The 25,627-nt window shown below is 33.3% G+C and overlaps 1 protein-coding gene across 5 annotated transcripts in view; it reads right to left on the minus strand.

The window, feature by feature from the left end:
- LOC110996534 (teneurin-a) overlaps positions 1-18,637 on the minus strand; it is an 80,586-nt gene extending 61,949 nt beyond the window's left edge. For 3 of the 5 annotated variants that reach the window (XM_045633070.1, XM_022264262.2, XM_045633066.1), the window contains exon 1: positions 5,647-5,958. In XM_045633070.1, coding sequence (XP_045489026.1) covers positions 5,647-5,774 — 128 coding nt within the window. In that variant the 5' untranslated portion in view covers positions 5,775-5,958. Of the gene's footprint in view, positions 1-5,646; positions 5,959-18,463; positions 18,511-18,566 lie in introns of those variants that run through there. The other 2 variants (XM_045633067.1, XM_045633068.1) reach the window with 2 other exon arrangements.
- Positions 18,638-25,627: the final 6,990 nt, after the last annotated feature.

Consider the following 25,627-nt stretch of genomic DNA (forward strand, 5'->3'; position numbering starts at 1 on the left):
TTTTTTCAATAAAAACTGAGACTGGCTGGGAAACGTTTGATGTGTTTTTAGAAATAAATAATTATTTATTAATAATTAATTAATATTTTTTTATAACAGGGGTCTAGGCTTCAAATATGATTTTGTCCCATTCGGTGTCGGGACCCTTGGTCCGTGGGGTCCTAGCGCTATAAGGCTTTTATCAAAAAGGTTACATTGACTTTATCCGTCCTACAAAGTTCTTACAGTAATAATTAATTCCATCTAAGTAGTTTTGTATATAAAATTCCGTTCTCTCAAGTTTATCCCAATAAATCTGTCCCGCATAGTAGACTTTTCTTGGAAAAGTATCGAAATTCAATAGATAGGCAAATCGGTCGAGAATAATTACTTGCTTGAACGATTTTCATCCATCTGACCAAATATTTGATAGGACCTCTTACAATTCGTGTCTTTGAAGACCCATAAGATATTCGTCGAAGCGTAATTCTTGTAACTGATTACTTAGAAAATTTATTTCGACTTGCAAAATTACCTACAACCGTGATTTATGTTTTAGAACTTTTAATGGTTTTTGAAATTATTAGATAGTCGTTATAAATCATAAAATAAAATTGTAATTAATAATATTGATTAATACTATTTGATGGACCATGCAGTTAAGTTTTTAAAGGTGGTTTGTGAGTTTGAAATCAGTGGCGCTACCTTTTTAGGCCTGGTCCTCAGATTCCTGTATTCGTTTCATCATATGTAATAAAAGGCAAGTAGGTGATCAGCCTCCTGTGCCAGACGCAAGCCGTTGACTTTCTGGCTAGCCGATTTCCTCACGATGTTTTCGAGCGACTAACTAATAAACTAGCTAACTTTTATTATAATACAATTAAAACGTGTATTTTGCCGCGTTTGTTAATCAGTACGGTATTGTTATATACGCTAATATCTAGTGTTTCATTAGATAGGTTTTATATTTTTTTAGATTTACGGGTCACAGGAGATATAAAAAAAAGAAATAACGGCTTTGGCATTAAAATTTAATTCATACGAATTAGACGCACCCCACCCCACAGCTTATATACAAGTATATTATAAAACTAATATTCTACGCTTCACAGGATTTCCATTTTCAACGCTAATTTTTTATAGCGATTTCTTAAGGTCGATGGGAGCTCCCCTCGATGTTATCTGTCCGCCATTGCATGCACTTAACCGACACTGTTCAAACCTTGTTAACACATTCTAAGGAAATTACATTTTTACTGGGAACATTTCGTCGATTTCCGTTATCAATCATCACTATACCGTGACCAATTGTTGTCATTAGTCTTGTCCATATAAATACGTTGGTAGTGGTGGAATTTTGTATCTCGCTTCGACTTCACATGAAATTTTATGACTCCCGTATGTGAGAAACATGTTTTGACGTATAAGATTATTGTTTACCTTACCCTATGTATGATTGTTGTATTTAATACGATACATATGAGAATATGTTGATCATATAGTAAATAGTTGCTCGAGTTCAGTTAACATATTCTATGGTTTTGTCTATGTTCTACAGACTATCGTCTATTTAACATGTACAAGAGCATAGTGAAATAAAGAATTCTATTGTCTATAGATTTTTACCGACAATATTATAACAAAATTTAAAAAAATCTGTATCTGTTGACTATTTGCTTTCCCATTTTCAAGTTAATTTGATGCACCCCAAGATATTAAAGTACTGTTGTAATGGGTTATTTATTCAAAACAAATTCTACGTAATACATCTAATTTGTTGTTACTATTCTTTATTTCATAATAAAAACACAATACATAAACATCTGTGTGTTAGTTTTTTAACAAGTGCGGTAAACTATTTCGGTTGACAATAATTGTGACGCGCCCTCTTTGTCGACAGTTGCCACAGATGGTACTAACTGCTTTCGAAATTCGAAGTTTACTATTGCGTTTGTATTATATGATTTATGATTGTCTGTGCATCCGTTCCTCTATTTCCACCGCAATCATTAATGTCAGAGCGTCTGACATCTTCAATACATTGTAGACATATAACATTAATTCATGCGGTTGCAATTTATTGGAAAATGTACAAATATTGAAATGTATAAAATAACTAAGTACTATAAATGATTGGCCCAAGGCATAGCTTAAATGGGAATAGTATTAAAAATCATTGTATTTTGTATTTAAGAACGAATATCAACAACATAATGTAATAAATAAACAAATAAATGATAACAAGTTAAAATATTACAAAAGAAGTCAAAAGTCAATCTCTACTTAACAACCAAAAAGTTATGAGTACTGATAACCGACCGACCATAGACCATGTCAAATTAGAAGGTAAAAATCTTTATGGAAATTATTATATAAGAAGTAAACACTTCTTATATAATAATTTCCTACAAAAAATTGTTACAGAGTATCTGACCGATAAACTTTAATTTCTTTTATAAAAGTTAAGTTTATTGATAATGTTAAGTACATTCTCCTTTTCGCGATGTGAAGTTAATGCAAATAAATAATGTATCTTGTAAGAATAGAAATGTATTAACTATGGTGGAGCCCTAACACAACATTGCTGTGCCTAACCAAGGTCCTTATTGTAATAAATTATAACGTGTAAAATATTTATATAAGGAATGCAATAAAGATTTGAGTTTGAGTTTGAGTTTTATTAATGATTTGAACAATTTTCATTAATTGTCTGAAAGAACTGACAAGTCATGACATAATAATTAGGGTATGTTTCACAATGTCCGGATAATTTCCAAATAAGCTATTTATTACTTATTGGTAGGATAAACAGTATTTTTGCGTTTCACGACTGTCAGAAAGCGCTGTTTGTCATGAAATGCGAAGTATATTATTCGTAACTTTTATATCTATCGAATAATTTATGTGTTGCATAGCTATTTGACACTTTATCCATACAATTATATTTTACAATTAAAACAGGCCCTTAGAGTAAAGAATTACAGATAGAAGGAAAAGAAAAAGTTTATTCGTATCCGGTTCCTACGTTGTCACGAACGGCGCCATTTTATTTTGATGAATCTACCCGCTGTTTTACTGACTGGTGCTGTAGCAAGTAGTATTAGTAGAATAGCAAAGTGTTAAGGGGGTGCATACCCCTTCCGTTTTACGAGGCATGGTTTTCCACATTAATAAATGAGGGTACTACATATTTGAATAAAATTTATTAAATTGTTGATCGGTACTTCCTTGAGTCTCTTCTCACCATAAACCTATAGGTATTTAGATGCTTACACATAGGCAAACTAGTCAGAGGTCACAGTAACACGACAAAAACTATCTTCAACAAAAACACCTCTTAACCAATTGCTCATTTTTGACTTTTGTAATCGTGTATTTTTTATGATTTTCTATTGTATTTTAAATTGTGATACATGAAACCATAAGTTTAAAGTATATTTTTATTGCTTTTTAGATTAATTTGTATTTTTTTTGTTAAATAGATTTTGCACTTCACTTCAGTATTTTTTAGTCTTATCGCTTGTTAGCGATACGACCCTTGCATCATTAATAATTTATATAACTTGTTTGTAATGTAACGTATAAATAAATTACTCGTAAAACAGTTACTAATAAGCAATAACAAGTTCGCGTTAGTTCAAGACTATTCAACTAATATACAAAAACAAAAGCGAACCAATCCAATTGGGTTCAAGTAAATCGGGAGTAAACATTATTTTGTATTTGTTTGTAAGCCCAAGAATGCTATTTTCCGAGCCCCAAAGGATATCTCGAATTCGCTAAATTAGTTTCGTGTACCTTTAATAATGCTATGGTCTATAGAGAGTTGTGGGGTTTCCGCATGTTATAGTCGATATGAAGTGTTTTTTTGGCTTCAGGGAGTTTATTACTTTAGCCGCATTGTGGGGGAGCTGGGGTTGTAATAATTTCACTATAAATGTAAAGTTTTTCTTTTGTAAGGTTTCCAGGAAGTTGCTGGAAATTTTAGAAATTAATTTGTCGTTAAGTTTTCGTCTCAAGCTTGAGGACAGAAATGTTTCAGGGGCAGTTCAAGAATTATATGCAAAATCACTGCAATTTATGCCTCTTCTTGACAGCAAAAGTAAATCTCAAAAATAATAGTACATAAAACGTATGAATTTTTTGTAGGAATCTGAAAATGCATTTCGTTTTCAAGCATAGACAATGTGTACAAAAGTGAATGATTACGACGTAGTCACCAATCATCAAAATCTGTCTCAAATTCAGACATCGACATGTGTCAGACAGAAGGTTGATCTACTTGTCTATGAAAAAAAAAATCCAATTTGATATCAGGATAGGCTTAGCTACGAATATTATTATTCATTCATTATTAATAGTAATTAATAATAATTCAGTCACATTTATTCCTTGAAAATTTTACAATATACAAATAAAATACAAATAAAACACATAAAATGTCTATATAACATTTTTTTTTATTGAGTAAGTATAGTTTTAATTTGAGCCTCCTCCAATAGGCTCCATCTCTCTCTGTTTTGAGCATTTTTCTCCCAATCCTCTCATCCATTATTAGTGGGTGTTAGTACTCTCCTAATCAATTTTTTGTATTGTTCTAAGTATGCATAAAAACACGTATTTATTGTAAAATAACTATCACGTATGGTGTAGTAGTAGAATATAACCAAATAAGAAACAAAGTACGATAAATAATCAGAAACAAGACTTAGTGATTGGCTCCTGTATTAAAAAATCGTTATGCATTTAATATACGGGATTTAAAAAAATACTACTTGAGTTCAATCACGTATTTTTCCGAGTATATAATTCCCTGTTTGATACAGCGTAACATAATCCACAAAGGTATCATCGATTTTGGGTTATAGCTTATACAGAGAGATAATGGGGCTAGCGCATACAAACCGAAAATTTCCTAGTGAATTTCAGGAATTTTTGATAAAGGCCATTCCTTTCTTTCAAACGTTTTGTTAGACAATTTTCCTAGTACCAATTCTAGGTTTTATAGTCTAAAATGTATAATACTAAAATATCTTTGGATTAGAGTCGAATGCGCGAATTAAATCGCTTGTCAAAATCTAATACAATCGACTCAATAATTCGAAACTCAAGGGACCAGAGATAAATTTCAAATAAAATTTAAATAATGAGGTGGGGTAACTCAAGTAAAGTTTAATCAAAATTCGTGATTTATTATTATATTATATAAGTATATATATAGCCAATAAAACAATTATAGGGTTGGGTTTACAATTATATACGAAGTCCGTAATCTATTTGTTAGCGTCATCGTTCCATTGTCCAACGATTTAAAAAAAGTTACTGTTTATGATTAAAATTTCAAAGCAACTTTATTATAAAAAAAAATTTTAAGAACAATAATTTTTAACGTACAATTATTATATTATGTATATTATTTGTGATTGCGCTTTTGATACAGGACATGTACACGAACAAAACTCTTTGTTAAATTCAAATTCATATTTGGCCGAAATATATAATTTATTTGTAAAAAAAAAACATTTCAAATAGAGAAGCCTGCCAGGGAAATTTCGAAATCATCAAAAGGCTGTATTTACGACGGAGAAGTGTCAGACTTAGCGAAAGAATCGAAAGATTGATCTTTTGCTTTATATAGTAATTAAAAAGCTCTTAATCTATGCTTACCTCGGATCCACGAACGGTTCTGCATAAATGTTCCTAACTGGCTGTCGCCTTGGCAGCGGTGGAGGCACAGGACTAAAGCCATCCATCATATCATCCCGTTCACTGTACTTCAGCGATTTCATCGTCATCTTGGCTTAGTTCACTTCACAACTAAGGCTTAATAGCCCATACACAATCTTATCACTTACATCACGACACTTTAACGTTCCTCAACATTTTTATTTATTCGTATACATCGATTCTGTAACGAGATTTGTTTATAAAAATACTGAACGACCTCCCTTCGCGAGATTACGCGACGGACTGAGGTCGACGCCGTAAACTAGTTATAGGGTTCACCCGGATTACAGTAGATACGTTGGAATACAGTAGACATGAAATTATTGAATTACTGATTTATGAAATTGTGTTTTAGAGATTTTGGAGATTAGAAGGCTATTTTTTTTAAGTATGACCTTTCAAAACCTCAAATATCTTTCGTTGAAATGATTTTTACTTCGTAATTTTTACGTATTTACATATTTTTATTGGTTATTATTGGTGAAAACATGAGGAAACTGGAGTGCCATATAACCAAAAAGTCGACGGCATGCATCAGGCACATGAGGCTGATCACCTACTTGCCTATTAGATTGACAAATCATGAAACAGATAAACAGAAATCTGAGGCTCAGACCTGAAGTTTGGAGCGCCAGTGATTTATTTATCTGTTTATTATAAGTTTTAGTGTTTATACTCTACTAAATCTACCGTATATACTGAAATTAGAGATAGAATTGTATCTACTGTAATAGCGACTACCACTAGCGATTCAGCCCGCTCGACCCTCGCTTTAGCTTTTTGCGCCCGCGCCGAGGTGCCATAAAAGCTTGTCGATTAGATGATGGACAAAAAATTTGAACCATACGACGAATGGACTGGATGCAACGTAATGAATAGGTTTTCGGCATGACGTGATGCGGTTAAATTTATTACAAAGAACATGCATTGTGTGAAGTGCGAACAAAGTGCCTTTTTTCTTACAATTTTTGAGCGGCAATTCCTTTAAGGGGACGTAACGTTGGTGCATGTGGGTTAGATATTAGTTTTATTCTCCAGTAATAACTGATATAAAAATATTTAAATCATTCAATACTGACATTTTTGTAATAACAATTCTTTGCATAAACAAATTTTGTTTATTTCTAAACTTAGACATCAGAGTTACTCCGCGATTAAGAGGTTCGAAATTTAAAATTGACTCAGTATTCTTTTTTCAAATCGTGGAGACAGTTCGACGTTTTGCCTAAACTATAATTTATTATAGTTACTGTAATTTAAATAAAATAAAGAATCACTTTGTTTAAGTTGTTCTTTTTTCAAACTAAAAAGTTAAATAAATAAATAAAAAAAAACTGTTGGAGCAGATTTGATGTGAATTTACTCAAAAGGTGATGTTCATAACCAAATAATATTCTTCTTTTTTCAAATTGTTGAAGCAAGTTTGATGGGAATAGTTCTATTTTCAAATCTTAGTGCAGATATTAATTTAGGCATAGGTTACGTTCATAATATAATTCAAAATTTAATTTGACTTTACTAAAACGGTTCTTTTTTCAAATTATAGTATAGGTTCAACTTGGATGTACATTCAAGCATAGGTTAGGTTCATAATAATATAACATTCCTAATTCGAATTCCACTTTTCTTAAAATGTTCTACTTTCAAATCATTAGTGCGAGATGTAAATTTAGGCATAGACAGAACAAATCTGTGTCGTTGTGAAAAGCAAGAGATTTCAAGTTCTCCGATAAGCTAAAGTACTCGCGAGTAAAGGAAAATTCACAATTAACAAATGAATTATTCATTATCGAAGCTTCGAGTGTTCACCAGCTACCTATAACAGAGGGTTACAAGTTCGAATAAACGAAAACTATCAAGTATATCGAAATATGAATGTATAATCAAATGTGTACGCTTTTCTTCTAGAATTACGGTTTGAATTCGCATGTAAAACTGGAGATATTTAAAATACAACCTTGACACAATGGAATAAGGTTTAATTCGCTAAAAACGCGACTTCTAGCTATGAATCCCTCATCAGACTGCTTGATCTCGACGCTTTGCATGTCAAACAATTACCCTTATACATGACAAATGCAACGGGCGTGCTTGTTACCCTACAAATGCTTTTGAATCATTAAAAATAACCGATTTGTTTGTCCCTATGGCCCACAAAAGGGTTGACGAAATGCAAATCCTCGCATTTCCAAGATTTATGAGGATAAGAATATTATATTTCTAAAATAACGAACGGATAAAAGAAAAGTATTCCAAAGTACTTTCGGAAACTAGTTTCCCCGCCTCATAGGTCGGCAACGCTAATAAAATGGGTGACCACGGGCTGGGACTACATCTTTAGGGCGTAGGTACTGTCGGCTCATTTGCCTTTTTCCGATAAATTTTCATAATACTTCCGATATCAAGAGAATGATCGCTGGACAGAAATCGAAATTGAAGGCTATTTCGAGGCTAGAGACAAAATGGCATCGAAAATTTGTATGCTATAATCATTGCAACTAGGGTAACATTAAATAATAAAATGAAATTCTAAAAAGAAATTATCTTTCTATATTAGCTTACGAACTTTATGGCCCACAGATTGATATATTTAATTAAAACAAAAAAGTGTTCTTTATTCAAATTTCGTTGCGTACAAGTATCAATGTATTCCCATACAACATTTGTATTGTAAATTCCTCTTGTATAAACTCGTTCAACGGTTATTTGCTTAGCATATATGGCGCTAAAGAAACGGACGACATGCTTCAACGTTTTCCCATAACATTGATTTATTCCTGACCTAATGTGTGGGGTCTGTTATGAACTTATGTTCAATCATATAGACGTTCGTTCATTCGGCCTAATGACGCTTGTAAGTGACTTAATTATCAATAACATACAAATGAGCGATCATATATTTTAGTATGGGAAATAAATGTTTACAATAATACACTAACTGAGATACTCATCTCTCTATATGACAGCCTAAATTTGACAGAAAGAGATGAAAGAGAACTGTGGTTACTCTGCGGTCACTCTGAGCTAATGACCCCAGTTACGGGATTTTAGTTTTAGTTAGTTTTGGTTGTTCACATTTCTGTAGACTAACTAAAACACTCATCTCTCTTTTAGTATTATTATTAAAGCTTTATTAATCCACACAATAACAGATTAGTTTACATTTCATATTAGTATAAGTTATGTTAATATAAGTTTGAAACAAAATTTAAGTTTTATTATTTAGTAGTTTAGTTTTTGTATGGCCCCATTAAAGGTAAAAAGATGAACGTTACGCAAGACAAAGAGAAATGCAAAAAAAGATATGGAGAAGGCTTTTACCCCGTCTATCTTTATGACAGCCTAAAAAAATGGCAGAAAGAGGCAACTTAACTGTTGTTAAAAGAGTAAGTTTTATTTGAATAAAGAATTGGCGCAGTCTCGCTGGACTAATACTAACTCTATTTACATTAGCATTAACAAGAAACACGGCTAAAACAAACTGTATCCCGATCCAAACTTCGGCTTCCGCCACGAAGCGCCACAAAAAATTACCAAACTATTTTAATTGGCGTGGATTTCTGAGATTTCTGAACATTAAAATGTCAATGGGTTTCACAAATGACATCTGCGAGTCATTTTACAATATTAGGAGTGTTTTAATTTGTTAAAATTTTTAAAACATTCCGAACTGATATAAAAACACCACTCTTAAGATTTCGTATAATAATGAGTTCAACCTTTTTTTTTATATATACAGGGAGCAAACGGGCAGGAGGCTCACCTGATGTTAAGTGATACCGCCGCCCATGGACACTCTCAATGCCAGAGGGCTCGCGAGTGCGTTGCCGGCCTTTTAAGAATTGGTACGCTCTTTTCTTGAAGGACCCTAAGTCGAATTAGTTCGGAAATACTTCAGTCTGCAGTTGGTTCCACAAAATGTAATGTATAATTATTGTTATATTGAAGTTAATTGAAATAATTAATATAACACTAATTCGTAATAGATTTTAAGAATTATTAACACATCAGCATTCCTTTGGCGTTGCGTAGAGAAGTGGGATGGTCTCTCTGCATCTTCTACCGCATTTATTAAAGAGAGTTCGTCATCAGACGTAATACGAAATTCCATCCGTATCCCTCGACGTCCATCGTTCCACACCTGCGTTTTTAACGCCGTTTTTGCCGCATTGTGGAACTTATTCGACTTAAGGTCCTTCAAGAAAAGAGCTTACCAATTCTTAAAAGGCAACTTTCTTGAGCTTTCTTGGAATATGAATGTCACAAATGTTAGCCTGCTGCCTATTTGCCCCATTTTATTATTTATTAATTAACACTTCGTTGCATTACATAAAAGGTAAAAACAATATATATATTAAACATAAATTAATGAAAAGCAACTGGCGGCCGTATCGCTTTAGAGCGATTTCTTCCAAATACCCATTTTTTTTAGTATATTTTAGCAATCGTGTTGATAAGTCATTCTTACACGTTACATATATTTGAGACTAAAAAGAATATGATTTATGTCTATTATTCTTGTTCTAGACTTTAATTAGAGATGTTATGTCACGTGTCGTGAATAAAATGTATTAATTAAATTCGCACCCTTCGTGTCAGTAAGTAAAATAAAAGATATTGATTTCGTGACGAACCGAGCGCGGGAAACGATTCCTGTTATACATGCCCTGCGGAGTCACAAGAGTCTTTGTTCGTCTAAAAGCAAGCGTGACAGAGGGATTTTAATTTCAGGTTACGTCAAATGAGTCATTGGTCCCGTGGTTTGTCACAAATGCGGGTAGACGTCGAAAAAAATAAAAATAGATTGTAATTTTAAGTAATTGTATTTTTAAGAAAAAAGCCTTAAGCTTTCTTGACAGTGAAAAAGCAGTCAATATAATAAATATTAATTAAGGATTTTCATATGAATATGCTGGCCCTCATTGTATTGAGATCCGCCGGGGTTAATGTATAATTGGGAAAACCTTACCCCGGATGAACAGGTATAACTATCCTCCTCCGCCTTCCTGATTCTCTTATCGTGTCAATTATCCCATTACAGTAAGCCCCTTTCATTATTATGTAAAGAAATTATATTTCCTTCATTAGATTATTAATTATCTTTTTGTTTTTACAAATGTTCATTTAGTGTTTGTTAGTCTGTGGAAAAGACACTAGTTTCGTTTGTGCCAGTCATTTTAAATTTGAATATTTTTGCAACACATTTGAGTTTAACTTCCTTATATTCTACGTGTACAGGTTCTACTATAGAAACTCAATAACCTATCTCAATCCATTTTAGACCATCTACTATAGAAATATTAATCCAAATATGTGTCAATAACAAATCGACGGATTGTAATAGCCATCTGTCGATACAAGCTATCCATGGTAGTTTGGATCGGAGTATGTGGATAGATCTTAGTATGAAAATAACAGTTCATCTGTGTCGATATCCTATCTTAAGATGTTTATTTTTAGATTTTTTCTTTTAAATATAGACATGTATATTTATATTATTTGTACGGTTTAATTTATTTGGTTTATATTGATTATCAAATATGAGTGTAAAGAGCGAAGAGATTGCATTCTATTCGTCGTAAGAATGGATTATCTTCGTAGGGTTTGGTTATTGGGATGCAGATATTAGATCGATCGACTGACACTATCTGACCTCAGATTAGAAACAATCTGAGATTGTGGATTAATTATTAGGTTCGAGCGTTAGTCTATTAGACGCCTCAGTCCGTGAATTTCATAAGCTTTAAGCTTCAAAAGTTCCGTAAAGGAAGTTTATTAACACCGTTAGTGGTTCTTAGCTGTGCACCGTATGATTTCTGTTTACAAGTATAATTAGTTAAGGGCATAGAACGGCTTGTTTATACCCAGTTTAGAAGAGGCTGGCCGCAGGACTCGGCCGCATTCCCGACGGGTAATTACGCACTCAGGGCTCGTTCCCAAGCTCCTCTAACATTTTATGCCTCATTTCGGAGTGTGTGATTTGCTCACATTATTTAATGTAATTGTCGTGGGAGCGGGTTGCACTCGCGATTTTTTTTGACGTCACGACTGTGTATGATTCCAAATTTAAAATAAAATCTTGAAATTTTTTAAAATGAAATTTTAGAATTTATTTTATTTTATTTGGTTTATAACGAACTCTCTGACGTCATTAAGGACCAGTATAAAGACGTCTTTTGTTGAGACAGTAAGCCGACCCATGGACCACCAGCTACAATAGGAGGTTTACAAGTACGTTACCGGCCTATGAGGTATTTTTTTATTTTTATTTATTTCTTTTTATTCATTTAAGTTGGTACATCTTTCTTTTCATAGTGTAAGATTTGGGAACCCTTTTAAGTAAATATACCTGTGTTAGGGTTCCCAGCTCTTCCATAACAAAGTTAATTACTTAAAATAATTTAACCAATTCATTTCCGTTTTATTTTTTACTTTTTAAACCGTTATCATCACACCTGATTGTGTGCATGAGTAAGTGTGTGAGAGAGTGAATGAGTGAGTGAGTAAGTGAGTGAATGAGTAACGTGTATTTAAATCATGGGTCTCAAAAGCAGTTCTAATACTGCATAAGGCGTGATCATAAGGCAGTCTTTTATTCGGGTTTTTAGGTTGTAGGCGGTGAGAGGGTAGATGTTAAGCAGCCTATTTAATTTATTATATATATAGGCTGCTTGCATATTGGCTTCTCTTCTCTCCTAGATAACGTTTGGGGATACCTAGAATTGTAGTTGGTTCAATAAAGTGATGGTGGGCGGCAAGAAATATCACATTTAAATATTTCCGTATCTGAATATATATTTGTGTATGTGTGCGTGACGTGTAACTTTTGACTAAATTGCAACTCATACACAATTTGACACAACGGAATTGGTATAAAAGAGTCTACTAATTTGACAAATGAAGAGTTTTATAAGAGCAGATCAAACGGATCGCCACATCCGCCTTTTATAAAGGGGCCGTGCGTTACACTTCGTTTAACAAACAAACGCGGACTTCGCAAAATATCCGAGATAAAAGTACTCGACGCTTTTATTTTAAGAGTTTTTGTTCGAGTTTCAAAGACATTAAACGCTTAATTTGTCATTAGCCCTGCATCTGTCAGCAACTGAACTTTTGACTTCTTGATACTGTCTTAAAAGATTTAATGGAATGGGTTTAATTGTTTAGAATTCTTGGTAATGTCTTTTATTTAAGTCCTAGTAACCTCGGAAGTATTTAATTTTCTAGTTGATTTAGAGAAAGCATTGTTGGGTGCCTTTCTCGAACCTAATTTGCTGTTATGCTGATGATTTTTTTTCTGCTTTATATACCTAAAATGTCTGGTAATTTTCTTTTATTGTGTGCTTATATTATCTTATTTATGTTTTTTTTAATTTGTTTTTTTGTAAAATTTATACCATAATTGTAATACATTTTAGATGGAAGATTTTGTAAAATCATCAGTAGACTTATTACTTTACTTAGCGCCTGTGCACATAAACCCCATGGCCCAAGAGACTCCAAAGGGAACAAACACCGTAGAGTGCACGTGTTTTTATTTATACCTGGTTACATTAAAAGAAGAACGAATAACATAAAAATTATAAGAGATGCAACGGGCGGCCTTATCGCTAACAAGCGATCTCTCCCAGGCAACTCTAGTAAGGAAGAATCTAAAACATAAATATTAAGGTACAATTTATAAGACCGTAAGTGTTCGTAAAGGTGGCATGATAATGGTTTGGGAATTGTTTCTAGTAATGGCGAGGGGCGAGGCCGGAAATTGTCTCTTGTCCTACCTCGCATTAGCCGCGTACATTAGTCCAAACAATACTTCTGTATGACATTTATATGAAAAGGGGTATACAATCAAGCATTCACCGCAGCGGATGGTCAGAAAATTTTATCATTAATTTTAATTGATTTTAACCGCAGCTTTTAAAATATTTATCCGACGCATTGTTCTTTCAATAAAATAGTTTGTGCCAAATGAGCCTTCAATTAAATGAAAATATATTTTCGTGAGCGAACAAAGGTTAATTGATTCGATTTTCAAACTTTATTGTTGTCTCGTTTAGGAATTTCGAGTGTATAAATGACACCCAAAGTGTATAAGGTGTTAATTGTACTAAGTAGGTGAATTTCAATACGAATATTTGAATTTCGAATTTCCAAAGTGATCTATGTACCGATTCGTCAAAACAAATTATACTCAATAATTTGAATTTCGAATTTCCTAAGTACACTTATTTTTTTTATACGTTAAAACAGAAGTATTTTTGTACCGTTTATACTTGAATTGAAGTATTCTTAAACGAGACGATTTCTATACTTAAAATTATTAATTTGTATTTCGAATCCTCAGACAACAAGTATTTATGTCGTAAACATCGTTACATCAATAATTAATCTTAATTGAAGCGGGTGTCTATCTTTAAATTTAATGATTTGAATATCGAATTACGCTACAATAGTATTCTTCGTACCGATAAAAACAAAATCATAATTTTCGGTGTTAACGTGAACTAGAAGTAATTGGAGAAGTATTTAATCTGAAACGTGTCACATTTCAAACAAAACTATTTTTGTACTGTTTGTATTTGAATTGAAGTATCTTAAACGAGACGGATTCTATATTTAAAATATTAATTTGAATTTAGAATAATCAAAGCTTGATGTAATCTTAATTGACGCGGTGTCTATATTTAAACTTAATAATTTGAATTTCGAATAAGGCTACTATATTGTTCTTTGTATCGTTAAAAACAAAATTGTAATACCCGCTGTTAATGTGAAGTTCACATTGTATATTCTATTAATGTCATTAATAGAATATACATTGTGAACTTAAAGAAATTAAAGAAGTTTTTAATATTAAAAATTTATTTTCGAATCCAGTTATTTCCATATGTCACAACAAAAGCTCTGACCGTGTGAATCTCATCATGTCACGGTGAAGTATTAGCTATTAACTATCGAATTTTCCAGCAATTTGTGTTGAGCATATAATTGCTGGAATGAGTCAAAATTAATTGACTGGGTTCAGGTTCAACTTGCCGTTAATATCGCAAACAGGTTCTTGTTTACGTTACGGAGTAGACATAACAATTTGATTCGTTTCATGCCCGTTTAGGGCGTAGGTTTGAAGTATTTTTTTTTATCTATGTAAAATTAGAATCTTTAAAATATTAAGTCGGGTATAAGACGGGTAATTCACACACACATGTGTTTCTTTTATGTCTTAAATTTTTAAACATAATAAACGTAGTTGCCTGGAAGAGGTCGCTTGAAAGCGGCAAGGCTGCCTTTTCATGTAATTATATATATATATATATTCTAATAATATTTTTTTTTAATGTTACAGGAGTCAGACGAGTAGGAGGCTCACCTGATGTTAAGTGACACCGCCGCACATGGAAACTCGCACTGCCAGAAGGCTCGCGCTGCCGGCCTTTTAAGAATCGGTACGCTCTTTTCTTGACGGACCCTAAGTCGAATCGGTTCGGAAATACTTCAGTGGGCTATAAATTATACTATATTTCTGTATTTGCAACAAGATATAAATAAAAAAAATGATTATGACAGGTACGGATGAGGCGTCAAACGATTCCCGAATGAAAGATGATAATCCCTAAAGTTTTAAGATTCCGATCTGTGAGTTAAGCTACGAAGAATACTAAACTGTCGACTGTTGACGTCCATGAGTTGTCTAGGTTATATATGAATAAAGTTATTTTGAGTTTGAGTTTAAACTAAAACTGTGACTAAGAAAATGATAACCTAACCAATAAATAGGAATGTCATAATTCATAGCGGTGTTGCCAGATTAATTCACTCAAACTATTTCTGAGCAATGTTTCTCGCAGGAAATGGCAAATTATTCAAATGCGCTAAGTTTCTGTGTTTATGTCTACGTCAAGATTATGCTAGAAATTAATTTATCCAAATTCGCAGCTTTATATTGGATTAATGTGTTAATTAAATCCATCGAAATGTGTTTGAATTACAAAGATTACAGGAATTAAAATATAATAAATCTCCGGACGTCTCAGTACTTAAAAGCAAATATGATGCGTTCAAAACGCGTTTTTTTAGAACACGGCAATCACGCAGAAGGCAATCGATGGTGTTACAAGGACACTCAATACCAGAGCGCTCGCGAGTGCGTTGCCGGCATTGCTACAGTACTACTTTAAACTGTACTGTGTACTAAAATCTGCGCTTACAAATTACTGCGATGACGTCTTCAAATAAAAGTTTTAATACAGTGTTGGCCTAGTGACTTCAGCGACGTCTCTCATCCCTGAGGTCGTAGGTTCGTTATCCAGCTGTGCACTAATGAACGTTCTATATGCATTTGAAATTCGTTCGAACGGTGAAGGAGGAGGAGACCGAGGAGACGATAGACCAAAAACATGGTCGGCGTGACCACTTGCCTATTGACAAATAATCTTGAAACAGATTCAGAAATCTGAGGCCTAGACCTAAAAAAGGCGTAGGTCCAGTTTTTTACTTTTTTGATCTTTAAGTACATCGAATTTAAGTTTATGTTAGATAAATAAATGTTATGTTTTAAATAGTTTTTTTCATTTTTGACGCAAGTTCAAAAAACAGTAGATTGGTTCGGCGTTATAGGAATCGCGTTGTTGGAGAATCTTCGGATAGCGCGCTTGTATGACTCCTATATAACGCGTTATGCTCAAATGGTTCACGATTAACTTTTCTCGTTATACTCTTTAAATGGAATATTAAGAAAAACAATTATGAACAAATTATTATAAATGTCACAGTACAGAAATGTGTGTACACTTCTGTCCACACATCCAATACCAGTTTATATACAATTGAATGCCAGTTTTATGTGTTATAAGTGGCCTGTTTTATAGGAAGGTACATACGACGAACGTACATACATATTGTATTAAATATTGTTTTAAACTTGATTCCAACGTATCGATCAAACAGTTCTCAGATGTCAACGTTAACTAATGCTTTGACTTCATTAGTAACTGACCGATCAATGAATGGAATTACAAACGCCACTGAACACGTCACGTTCGATTTTCAAAATCCTACTTTGCAAAAACAAACTTTATAGATATTTCCTGTAGAAATCCCATATAGAGAAACAGTTTCCAACTCTTAAATTTGATTGACTGCGTTCGCATACCTTAGTCTGTGGAGTTGAAGCGAGTATTTGTGTTCGTGTAAACAAAGTACCATTTCAGTATTATCTTTTTCGTAAAAGTCGTAAAAAGAACATCCTTTTCTGACTTTATGTTTCCGCAGACTTCAAAATAGCTTTCTGGTTGAACGAGCTTTGAGCGTGATCGTAGTCTGTGGTAAAAGCGAAATATTTGATGAGGCAACACAGATTAAAAGGTTCTTTGAAAATATAGATTAAATATTTCTATGAAACTTTAATTAAATGCTACGACTAATATGATGGTTTTATACGACTAATATGATGAATATTATGGTTTTAATTTAGTAAGTAATGTTTTATTACATAATATGTTATATATATTTTTATCGCGGACATATTATGGTTTTTGTAGATATTATGTCTTCTATAAAAATGTAGTACATCATTTTGCTCTATTGTCAATAGTTTTCGCAAATCGCGGTGTAGGAATTTTTATTGGTTCCCTTCTTGGGATACATTATCGAAGTTTTCATACGGATCCCTAACGTTTTTAGTAACATTTTATAGCCTATTTTCATGAGTGATGATTTAGGTTTCTAACGGTGAATGAGTTTTGGTGCATAAACATCCAATTAGCAAAATCTTGCCCCTTTATTGTAGAAGATTCCATTATTTGTTGGTCGATTTATAAAAAAAATATTTAGAGGCTTTAAAATCAAAATCTTGCACCGTATTTATATAGCTCAAGAAAAGTGTATGTTTATAATTAAATCTAAATTGTCATAATCGAGTAACTAAACTTCCGTAGACTAGTTATAACACGGATATAACAATAAAATATAACATAGAAATATTCTCACCCAACATCTAATCGTATAATTTTGTCATCAAACCTAATCGATTCCACCTTATAAGGATCTGATTTATCGTCGAAACCAGCTTGATAATTTTGTGGCTATCTCTGTGTGCCACGTTTATTTGTATTAAAAAAACCCATGGCAGAGCGATTAGACTATCTTTACTTTCGATCAGCGTGCAACCCGTCGGAGCATTCTTTTTTTCCATTTTTAAACGTTTAAAAAGAAACAAGTGTTATCCTTGGAAATAATCAGATTTGAATTTAGAATCTTTTCTACTTGAGTCATGAGTTTCAGTATCAAACACGTCTTTCGCGTGAATAGTAATATTTTTTTATTTTTGTTGTGTATGTTAAATAAGGTAATAAAGTATTAATAAATAAATAATATGGTTAAGATTTTTGTGTTTTAAGAATATGTTTATATTTTTCATATACTATTAAAAATACATAAATGTATTTAATCAGTAAATTAAAATGTTTGTTCATCAACTTATGTAATAGCCTTTCCAATTGGCTCAATATAATTATAAGACTGATACAAATGTCACAGCTTAACGATTATAACTGTGCAATGTCTCATCCCATAGTATACGTATGTGCACCTTAGCATCATCGGATAAGCTTCCGAGTCATTCATGTGAGAATTAGGTCAGTTGGGTCAAAACTCACGCGTTGCCGATATCTACCGCAAACTTTACACACACGTTGACGTGAACACCGAAAACAATCAACACCAATAAAAAAAAACAAATGAAGACACACGATTAGGGCACCTTATTGCTAAGTATCACGCTATAAGTTGCCGAGCTGTGCCGCCCAAGCCAGGGCGGAGGTCGAGCGGTCGCCGTATCGGTCAGTGACCGCTGCAGGTCTCACCAAGCCTCTTACTGAGGTGTACCGATATGCCGTGAGGCTGAGAAAAACACGCGCGCACCGTTCGCTCTTTCGTAGCGATTTGAGGCCCTCTTCACGACGCCACTGCGCGCGCACATTATGCGCCGAGATAATGACGTCCTGTATGTGTCGAAGTTCTGATCCTTAGGAATTTGTTATTTGAAAATATTAAGTAGTGTAAATTGTCACTTGTACAAGCTTTAACTTTTGGAACAGAGACGAGTCATCAAATGATACAAGCTAATGCATATCACGAAATATTTAAATCCAGGTAGAAACCTTCTTGCTGTGGCACAGAGTACCTACTCTTTTATTCAAAAAATAATGCTAATATGTATTTTAATCAGTATTTTGCCGATGAGTAGGGATGCCAACAGGCTCGAATTTAATTACGTGGAATAAGTGATACCATTATGATCCTATGTTCCAAAATAAACGTATTTTTTATTTTAATGTAACAAACCGAATACCATCAAGAACTCGACAATTCTATTAAATCGTCAACGTTAATTGTTGAAAATTTAATTTATCGACATTGAACATCCCTAAAGAGATTATAATTGGAGCATGCGTGGTACTGGGGTTGTCGGGGGTAGATTGAGGCAACGGGGGTGAGGTAGGGGGAAGGTGGGTAAAAGGCGCGTGTCACCCGCGGCGGCGGTCCTACGCCGACGTGATCTTGACACCACGTATGCTAAGCCTGTACCCAAATAAATATCCAAAAAAACTTAAAATAATCGTTTTTATTGGGGCTGCGATCATAGTGCATGTATAGTTCATACGAGTTGTATACCTAGTTAACTAAAGTCTTATAGAATATAGACTACTTTCTCTAATCACTTAAATTTGAATTAAAGCTAATTAAGCTGTTAGTTTCACATAACGAAAGCGCCAAACGCCCAATACGGGCGCGGCTAACGGATATGTAAAATTGTAACATTCCACAGACTATAAATTTCGCGGCCCATAGCAAAACTAATAACTCTTTGGTGGTATAAACTTCGTGGTTGACCTTTGACCTGTATCGTCTAAAACATTGTTTACTTTAAGCAAGAATAATGATTTTTAAAATTTCGTTAACATAAAAACGTTCTTAATTTGAATATTACGATTTAAGATTACGTAGACCTTGTCTATGGATTAGTGAAAGGACTTGTCTTTTATTAGGCGGTCATCTACGATATTCAGAAATCCGATTAAACGGACTTTGAGCCTGTATTGACCGAAACTGACAAACAATTAATTATTTCCATTATTTGTTGACCTTGACATCATCCCTCTGATTCTCTTCCATAAGGAAAATAAATGACACAAACGTGCTAGGTCCAAGTTAAGCGACCTTGTGCAATAAAGCCGGGGAAAATATTTTTCTGACCGTTCCTAAAGAGCCATACTTTATTATGTAAAGAGATTCTTCGTAAATGAAACGCGGTTACGCAAAAAACTCATACGTGCCGTTTTACGGCCTGGAAATACTCATACTTATGTTTCTAAAATTATATTTTGGCTAAGCCTTATTAATCCGGAAGCGTAGACTTCTAGGAGACACCACGGATCCAGGATTTCAGCCCGGGGCCGGAGAACTCCCCCGCAATGTAGGATATTATGGAAGACCATTTTCTCTGCTGCTGCCAAAATATATGTTTAGATGGAATCCAAAAATAATTATCTAAGATAACCAAGATTGCCAGTTCTTCTATTCCGTTCTACGCCCTTGATTTGAGATGCCAGTTCTCAATAAAAATTATAAGCGTTTAATATATATTTCTTTTTTTTGCCGTTCATAAGTGTACATTATGTTACTTACATGAATAAATGATTTGGAATTGAATTGAATTAACATGCTCTCTTCTCCACAGCCGATTCTAATTTCTTGTCCTCTTAAAATTTTTGAACTTGACTTAGGCGTGTAACAGTTAAGCTTAAAACATGTCTGCTGGTAAAGTAACAAAAAGAATCTAAACTGAAGAAAGCTAAAAAATTCTCACCAGATGAATTGATTTCTTGACTCTTACTGACAGAAGGCTCGCGAGTACATTGCCGGCCTTTTAAAATTAGCACGCTCTTTTCTTGAAGGACCCTAAGTCGATTTCTTTCGGAAATACTTCAGTGGGCTGGTTTCACATAGTGCCTTAAGAAACGCTCAGTTGTGGAACGATGGACGTCGAGGTGATACGGAATTCTGCGTCGACGTCCGATGATGAAACTCAGCTGCAGTTAATCCGAACATGTCATTGAGTAGTAACAGATCTTTTGCGCTTCCGATTGGGGCTAACTATCTAAAAGACAGGCAAATCTTTTTTTTATATTATAATACAACATACATATGGGTCCCCTGATCTTAAGTAATAACACCCATAGTTTGTTTACAAATCTTTGATTTCAATTTATTTTATTATTCTTTTTTACTCAAGATGTCATATGGAACATGGTGTAATGGTTGCAGCTCCTTACATATATTATGTAAAAAAAAACTTGGCGATTAAAAAGAGTGGCGGAGAGTTTATTGCCAGTTCTTCTCTTCCGTTCTACGCCCTTGATTTGAGAACTGGCAGTAAATGTAAAATTAGAATCATTTAATGTATATTTAAATTTTTCTGACGTTCATAAGTGTACATTATGTTACCTATATGAATAAATGATTTTTGATTTGATTTGATTTGATAGACACTTAATGCCAGAGAGCTGGCGAGTGCGTTGCCGACTTTTAACTTAATTGCAATTGAGCAAAACAAATGACAATCGGTAAACCTCTGTATGTAAAGCTCGTACACAAATTAATGCCCAATTTATTTGACAGTTTGACGGCCGACGCCGTGATTGCTTCAATATTATGCATACATTAAAATTCCCTAATTTTCATATTCCTCATAGCCTACAGCCATTGTTGCGTGGGCGATACAGCGATTTGCATTTTATAAACATTTCAATAAATTTAAAGATATTATTTATCAATATGTTATCAATTTAGTTATTCGTCTATAAATTATTTTAAATTTTGTATATTCTGAATGACGTTCAACAACGAAGGTTTACGAATAAAGGTAAATTTTTGGTTGTATACTTAGTTAATATGACATGTATTTCGGAGATATCTGGTTATATTTCTGTCGAAAAAGTACTCGGAAATTCACTGATCATCCTGATAACAGTAAGTTTCGGTACTTAATAGAAAAAAAAACACGGCTATTATCGTATACATAGTTGTAACATTTATTATCAAATTCAAATTTATTCATTTATATAGGTAACACAATGTACAATTATTAACGTCAAAAACAGAAAATGTAAATTCTGCTTCTAATTTTACATTTACTGCTAGTTTTCAAACGAAAACGTAGAACGGAAGAGAAGAACTGGCAATAAACTCTCCGGCCATATTTTAAATTGCCAAAATTTTGTTTATCATAACGTCTGTTGCAATCATCCACATGACATTTATCAATCGCATGCCACTAATAAAATATAAACAGATAAATGTTTAATAATATATACTTGTAAACCCCTAGTGATTAGCCCCCTTATCATCATTAGATCATGGCACTTAGGACAAAAGGTCAAAAATGTTTATTAAGATTAGTACGTTCTTCAATTCAGGAAACTTATTTTTATCCTCTAAAACATCAAACAATTGTTTAATAAACTTCGAAGTATATATTATCTATTATTTGATATGACAGATAGTAAGTGTCCAAAAGTAGATACTGTGAGAATTAACATAATGTTTTTTGATGACATCATTTGTATTTAATGCCATTCGCCGATTAAAGTAATCACTTTAATTCGTGTTTAAAATGGATTTTAAATTGTCGTAATGTGAAACAGCTGAGAATATGTATGTTTGGTTATTGTGAGAAATACGAACGAACTTTTGGTAGTAACAGTTAATTGATTTATAACGGCAGGGGACTTGGAGTTAGATTCTCCTGGATTTGGTCCAGATCAAGGTTGTCCCATAATCAACGAGCGTGGTGAATGTTTTGAAAGAAAGTCAGGGCCGTAGTAAGTCGAGAAGAGTGGTATCTGTTTAAGTAGTATTTTGAAATGTATTATTTGTTGATTCAAATGTTAAATTTCAGTTTTCTTAAATTTTTTAAAGTATTTTTGTCTATTAATGTACTTGTTTTCTGTTTCATATATATTGTTTCTCTATGTAATCTATTTTGGCTTTCTGTATGTCTTAGTATTTTGTTTTATAATATGTGTATAGGCTGTAAGATTATTATAATAAATTAAATAAATAAAAAATCTGCCTGCCCATTCGGTAAAAGGGCGTGAACCTATAGTTAAATAATTAAAATAAATATTGTTATTGTATTATTATGTAATTCATTTTAAAAACCAGTGGCTATCCGTTTCGTGATTTTTATTTTAAGTCGCACTATAATCCACTAAACCTAATGTAATTCATTATTTTATTCCAATTCAATTAGCAACAGCAACTGTTCTAGTTCAGTGATGAGGCAGGTTGACATAGACCCCTAGGGTCCCCTAAACCTAATTTTTAAGTTTAATAAATGTATAAATTAACATGTGTTTTTACTTTTTTTAACACTAAACTTCACTACTACAGAAATTTACAGGAAAACCATATCATGAAAGTAGTCTACGGCAAGGGGTCTAAGACACAAAAAAGTTTGGGGAACTCTGATCTAGATTATAAACTATGAAATTGTAAACTTAAAAAATCTGTCTACTTGTAATCTAAAGTACACATCCGTCTTTTTTGTCGAAGCTTAAACACAATGTCTACATTGAGGCGAGGCGAAAATAAACTTTAAATCAAGTGCAATTAGATTTATTTTTAATTAGACGGCTATTGTTAGACTTTGTCAGCTTGCGATTCTTATACCAAAAGTCATGGGTTCGAAGTAATTGCACCAATACATTTTATTGTGTCTCTTGATTAAGAATTAATTGAACGAAAGAAAAAGATCGAGAAGTAATAGGGTATTTAAGATCGATTTTTTATAAATAAATGTGATTTTTTGATTAAATATGTAATTGTATTTTTTGTTATTTCTGTCAGGCAGTGACGGCGTATAACGTCGACAATAATATTTTTTTTCTTAATATTTGAGTTGTTGTGTTTCCTATGTTTTTCGTACCTTATGCCTGGCTGGTTTAGATGCATTGAAATCGACAAAGCACGTTTTTTTTTTAGAGCAGGGGGCAAACGGGCGGAGGCTCACCTGATGTTAAGTGATACCGCCGCCCATGGACACTCTCGATGCTAAAGCGCTCGCGAGTGCGTTATACGTTATCCTCCTAATTTACATTACATACTTTTACTAAAAAACTCAAACAATATCGTGTTAAGCTGTCCTATACTGATACAGAAAACATTCTTATTGTACAAAAATAGTATAGATATAAATGTGTTATGTAGAATTAATTAAGCAATACTGTTTAGATGTAGAAAAGGAAGAGACTGGCTGCCCACAAAACAGGGAATCCTAGTGTGGGGGCCAGTGCACTCTACTTTATCGAAACATTCCTGTATATTGTGTCTAATAAAGTTCTTTCTAATTCTAATTCAATTATCAATTACAAATCTAACAGATATATATGTCTCATTTCCCTTCAATTATTTTTATCTTTCGTAAGCAAGTAAAAGCTCTAGTTTATGGAATGTAATGACAGAGGTCCTGTTCAAGAAGGTTACATACCAAAAAGTCAATGGAGCGTGAAAGAGAGTCACGCGCGGAGGTTTTGTGCCCACGTCTCGAACGGTTTATTTGATCGTTTTAAAGTTACACGATCGCTTGTACCAAACGGATGACCTGTGCTATTCAACTATTTTTACAGTATAATATTACACAGCACATTTGTATTTATATATTATAAAGTACTTGATAACATATAATATAATATAGTTTATTAAATAAATCGTTTGAAACCATCTTTCTGTCTTATTTATGACGAACGAAATCAAGTGTAGGTAAATGCGTAATAAACCGAACATTTCTCATGAATTGTGGAAGTACAGTACGCAGTATATTTTCATATTTTTTTCATCAATTATAAGTGATTTGTTCCTAATATTGCCTCCAATATGGTTTCACTGTGCGATATGTTTCATTAAATTGATTAGATTTTGATTCCTATAGATTAAATGTTGCTTAGAGTATGCGCGATTGTAAAATTCGATCGAAAATTCAGCGTGAGCTAATTAATTCATACCATAAGAAAAGCAGATAAATTGTAACACTATGGCAACCAATAGGAAACAAAAGAAACAAGTGGGCGATTTAAAGTTTGAACCTATTAAATCATGAAGATGTCTGGAAAGATGTGGAAGAAATTGGTATAGAATAAGGAAAAATGGAGGACAATGTGAAGGCCGCACGCATAGTCGGTTATCGCTGATTACGAGAACTATAATGTGTATATTTTGTAACCCGATTATATCTATTAATTCCGATAAAACAATCCTGCTAATTGACGTCTATCAAATTTCAAGTGTTGTATTAGAATTAATTTCGATATGTGTAGGGCATCCACCCTTGTCTCCCCACTTGTTTTCTTTACAAACAGCCATGAAGGTGCTGTTAACGACTCCACGAACAAATACGAAATTCGATCGTATTACACATAATAGCTCCCCTAGAATATTCGGTAGGGTTATCACAAACCAGTAGTAGCGAACCTTTTCTTTTTAGAACAGGGGCAAACGGGCAGGAGGCTCATCTGATGTTTAGTGATACCGTCGCCCATGGACACTCTCGATGCTAGGGGGCTCGCGAGTGCGTTGCCGGCCTTTTAAGAATTTGTACGCTCTTTTCTTGAAGGACTTGAAGAAATACAAGATCCGCATGTATATGAAATGACTTCTATTAACACAAGTATAATTTATGGCCTTGGTCTCATTTTTCAGTGTGCCGTGACCATTTCTAAGAGTTTAGATTACAAACACCGTCGACTCTCAGATTGTAACATATCTTATATATATTTGCAATATATATGTATTTTTAATTCCAAAGAACGCAAAATGTTAATCCCGAATGTCCCTTTGACTTTCATATTTCAAATATAAAGTGTTT

The sequence above is a fragment of the Pieris rapae genome, chromosome 22 (genome assembly GCF_905147795.1).
Source record: "Pieris rapae chromosome 22, ilPieRapa1.1, whole genome shotgun sequence".
NCBI lineage: Eukaryota > Metazoa > Arthropoda > Insecta > Lepidoptera > Pieridae > Pieris > Pieris rapae.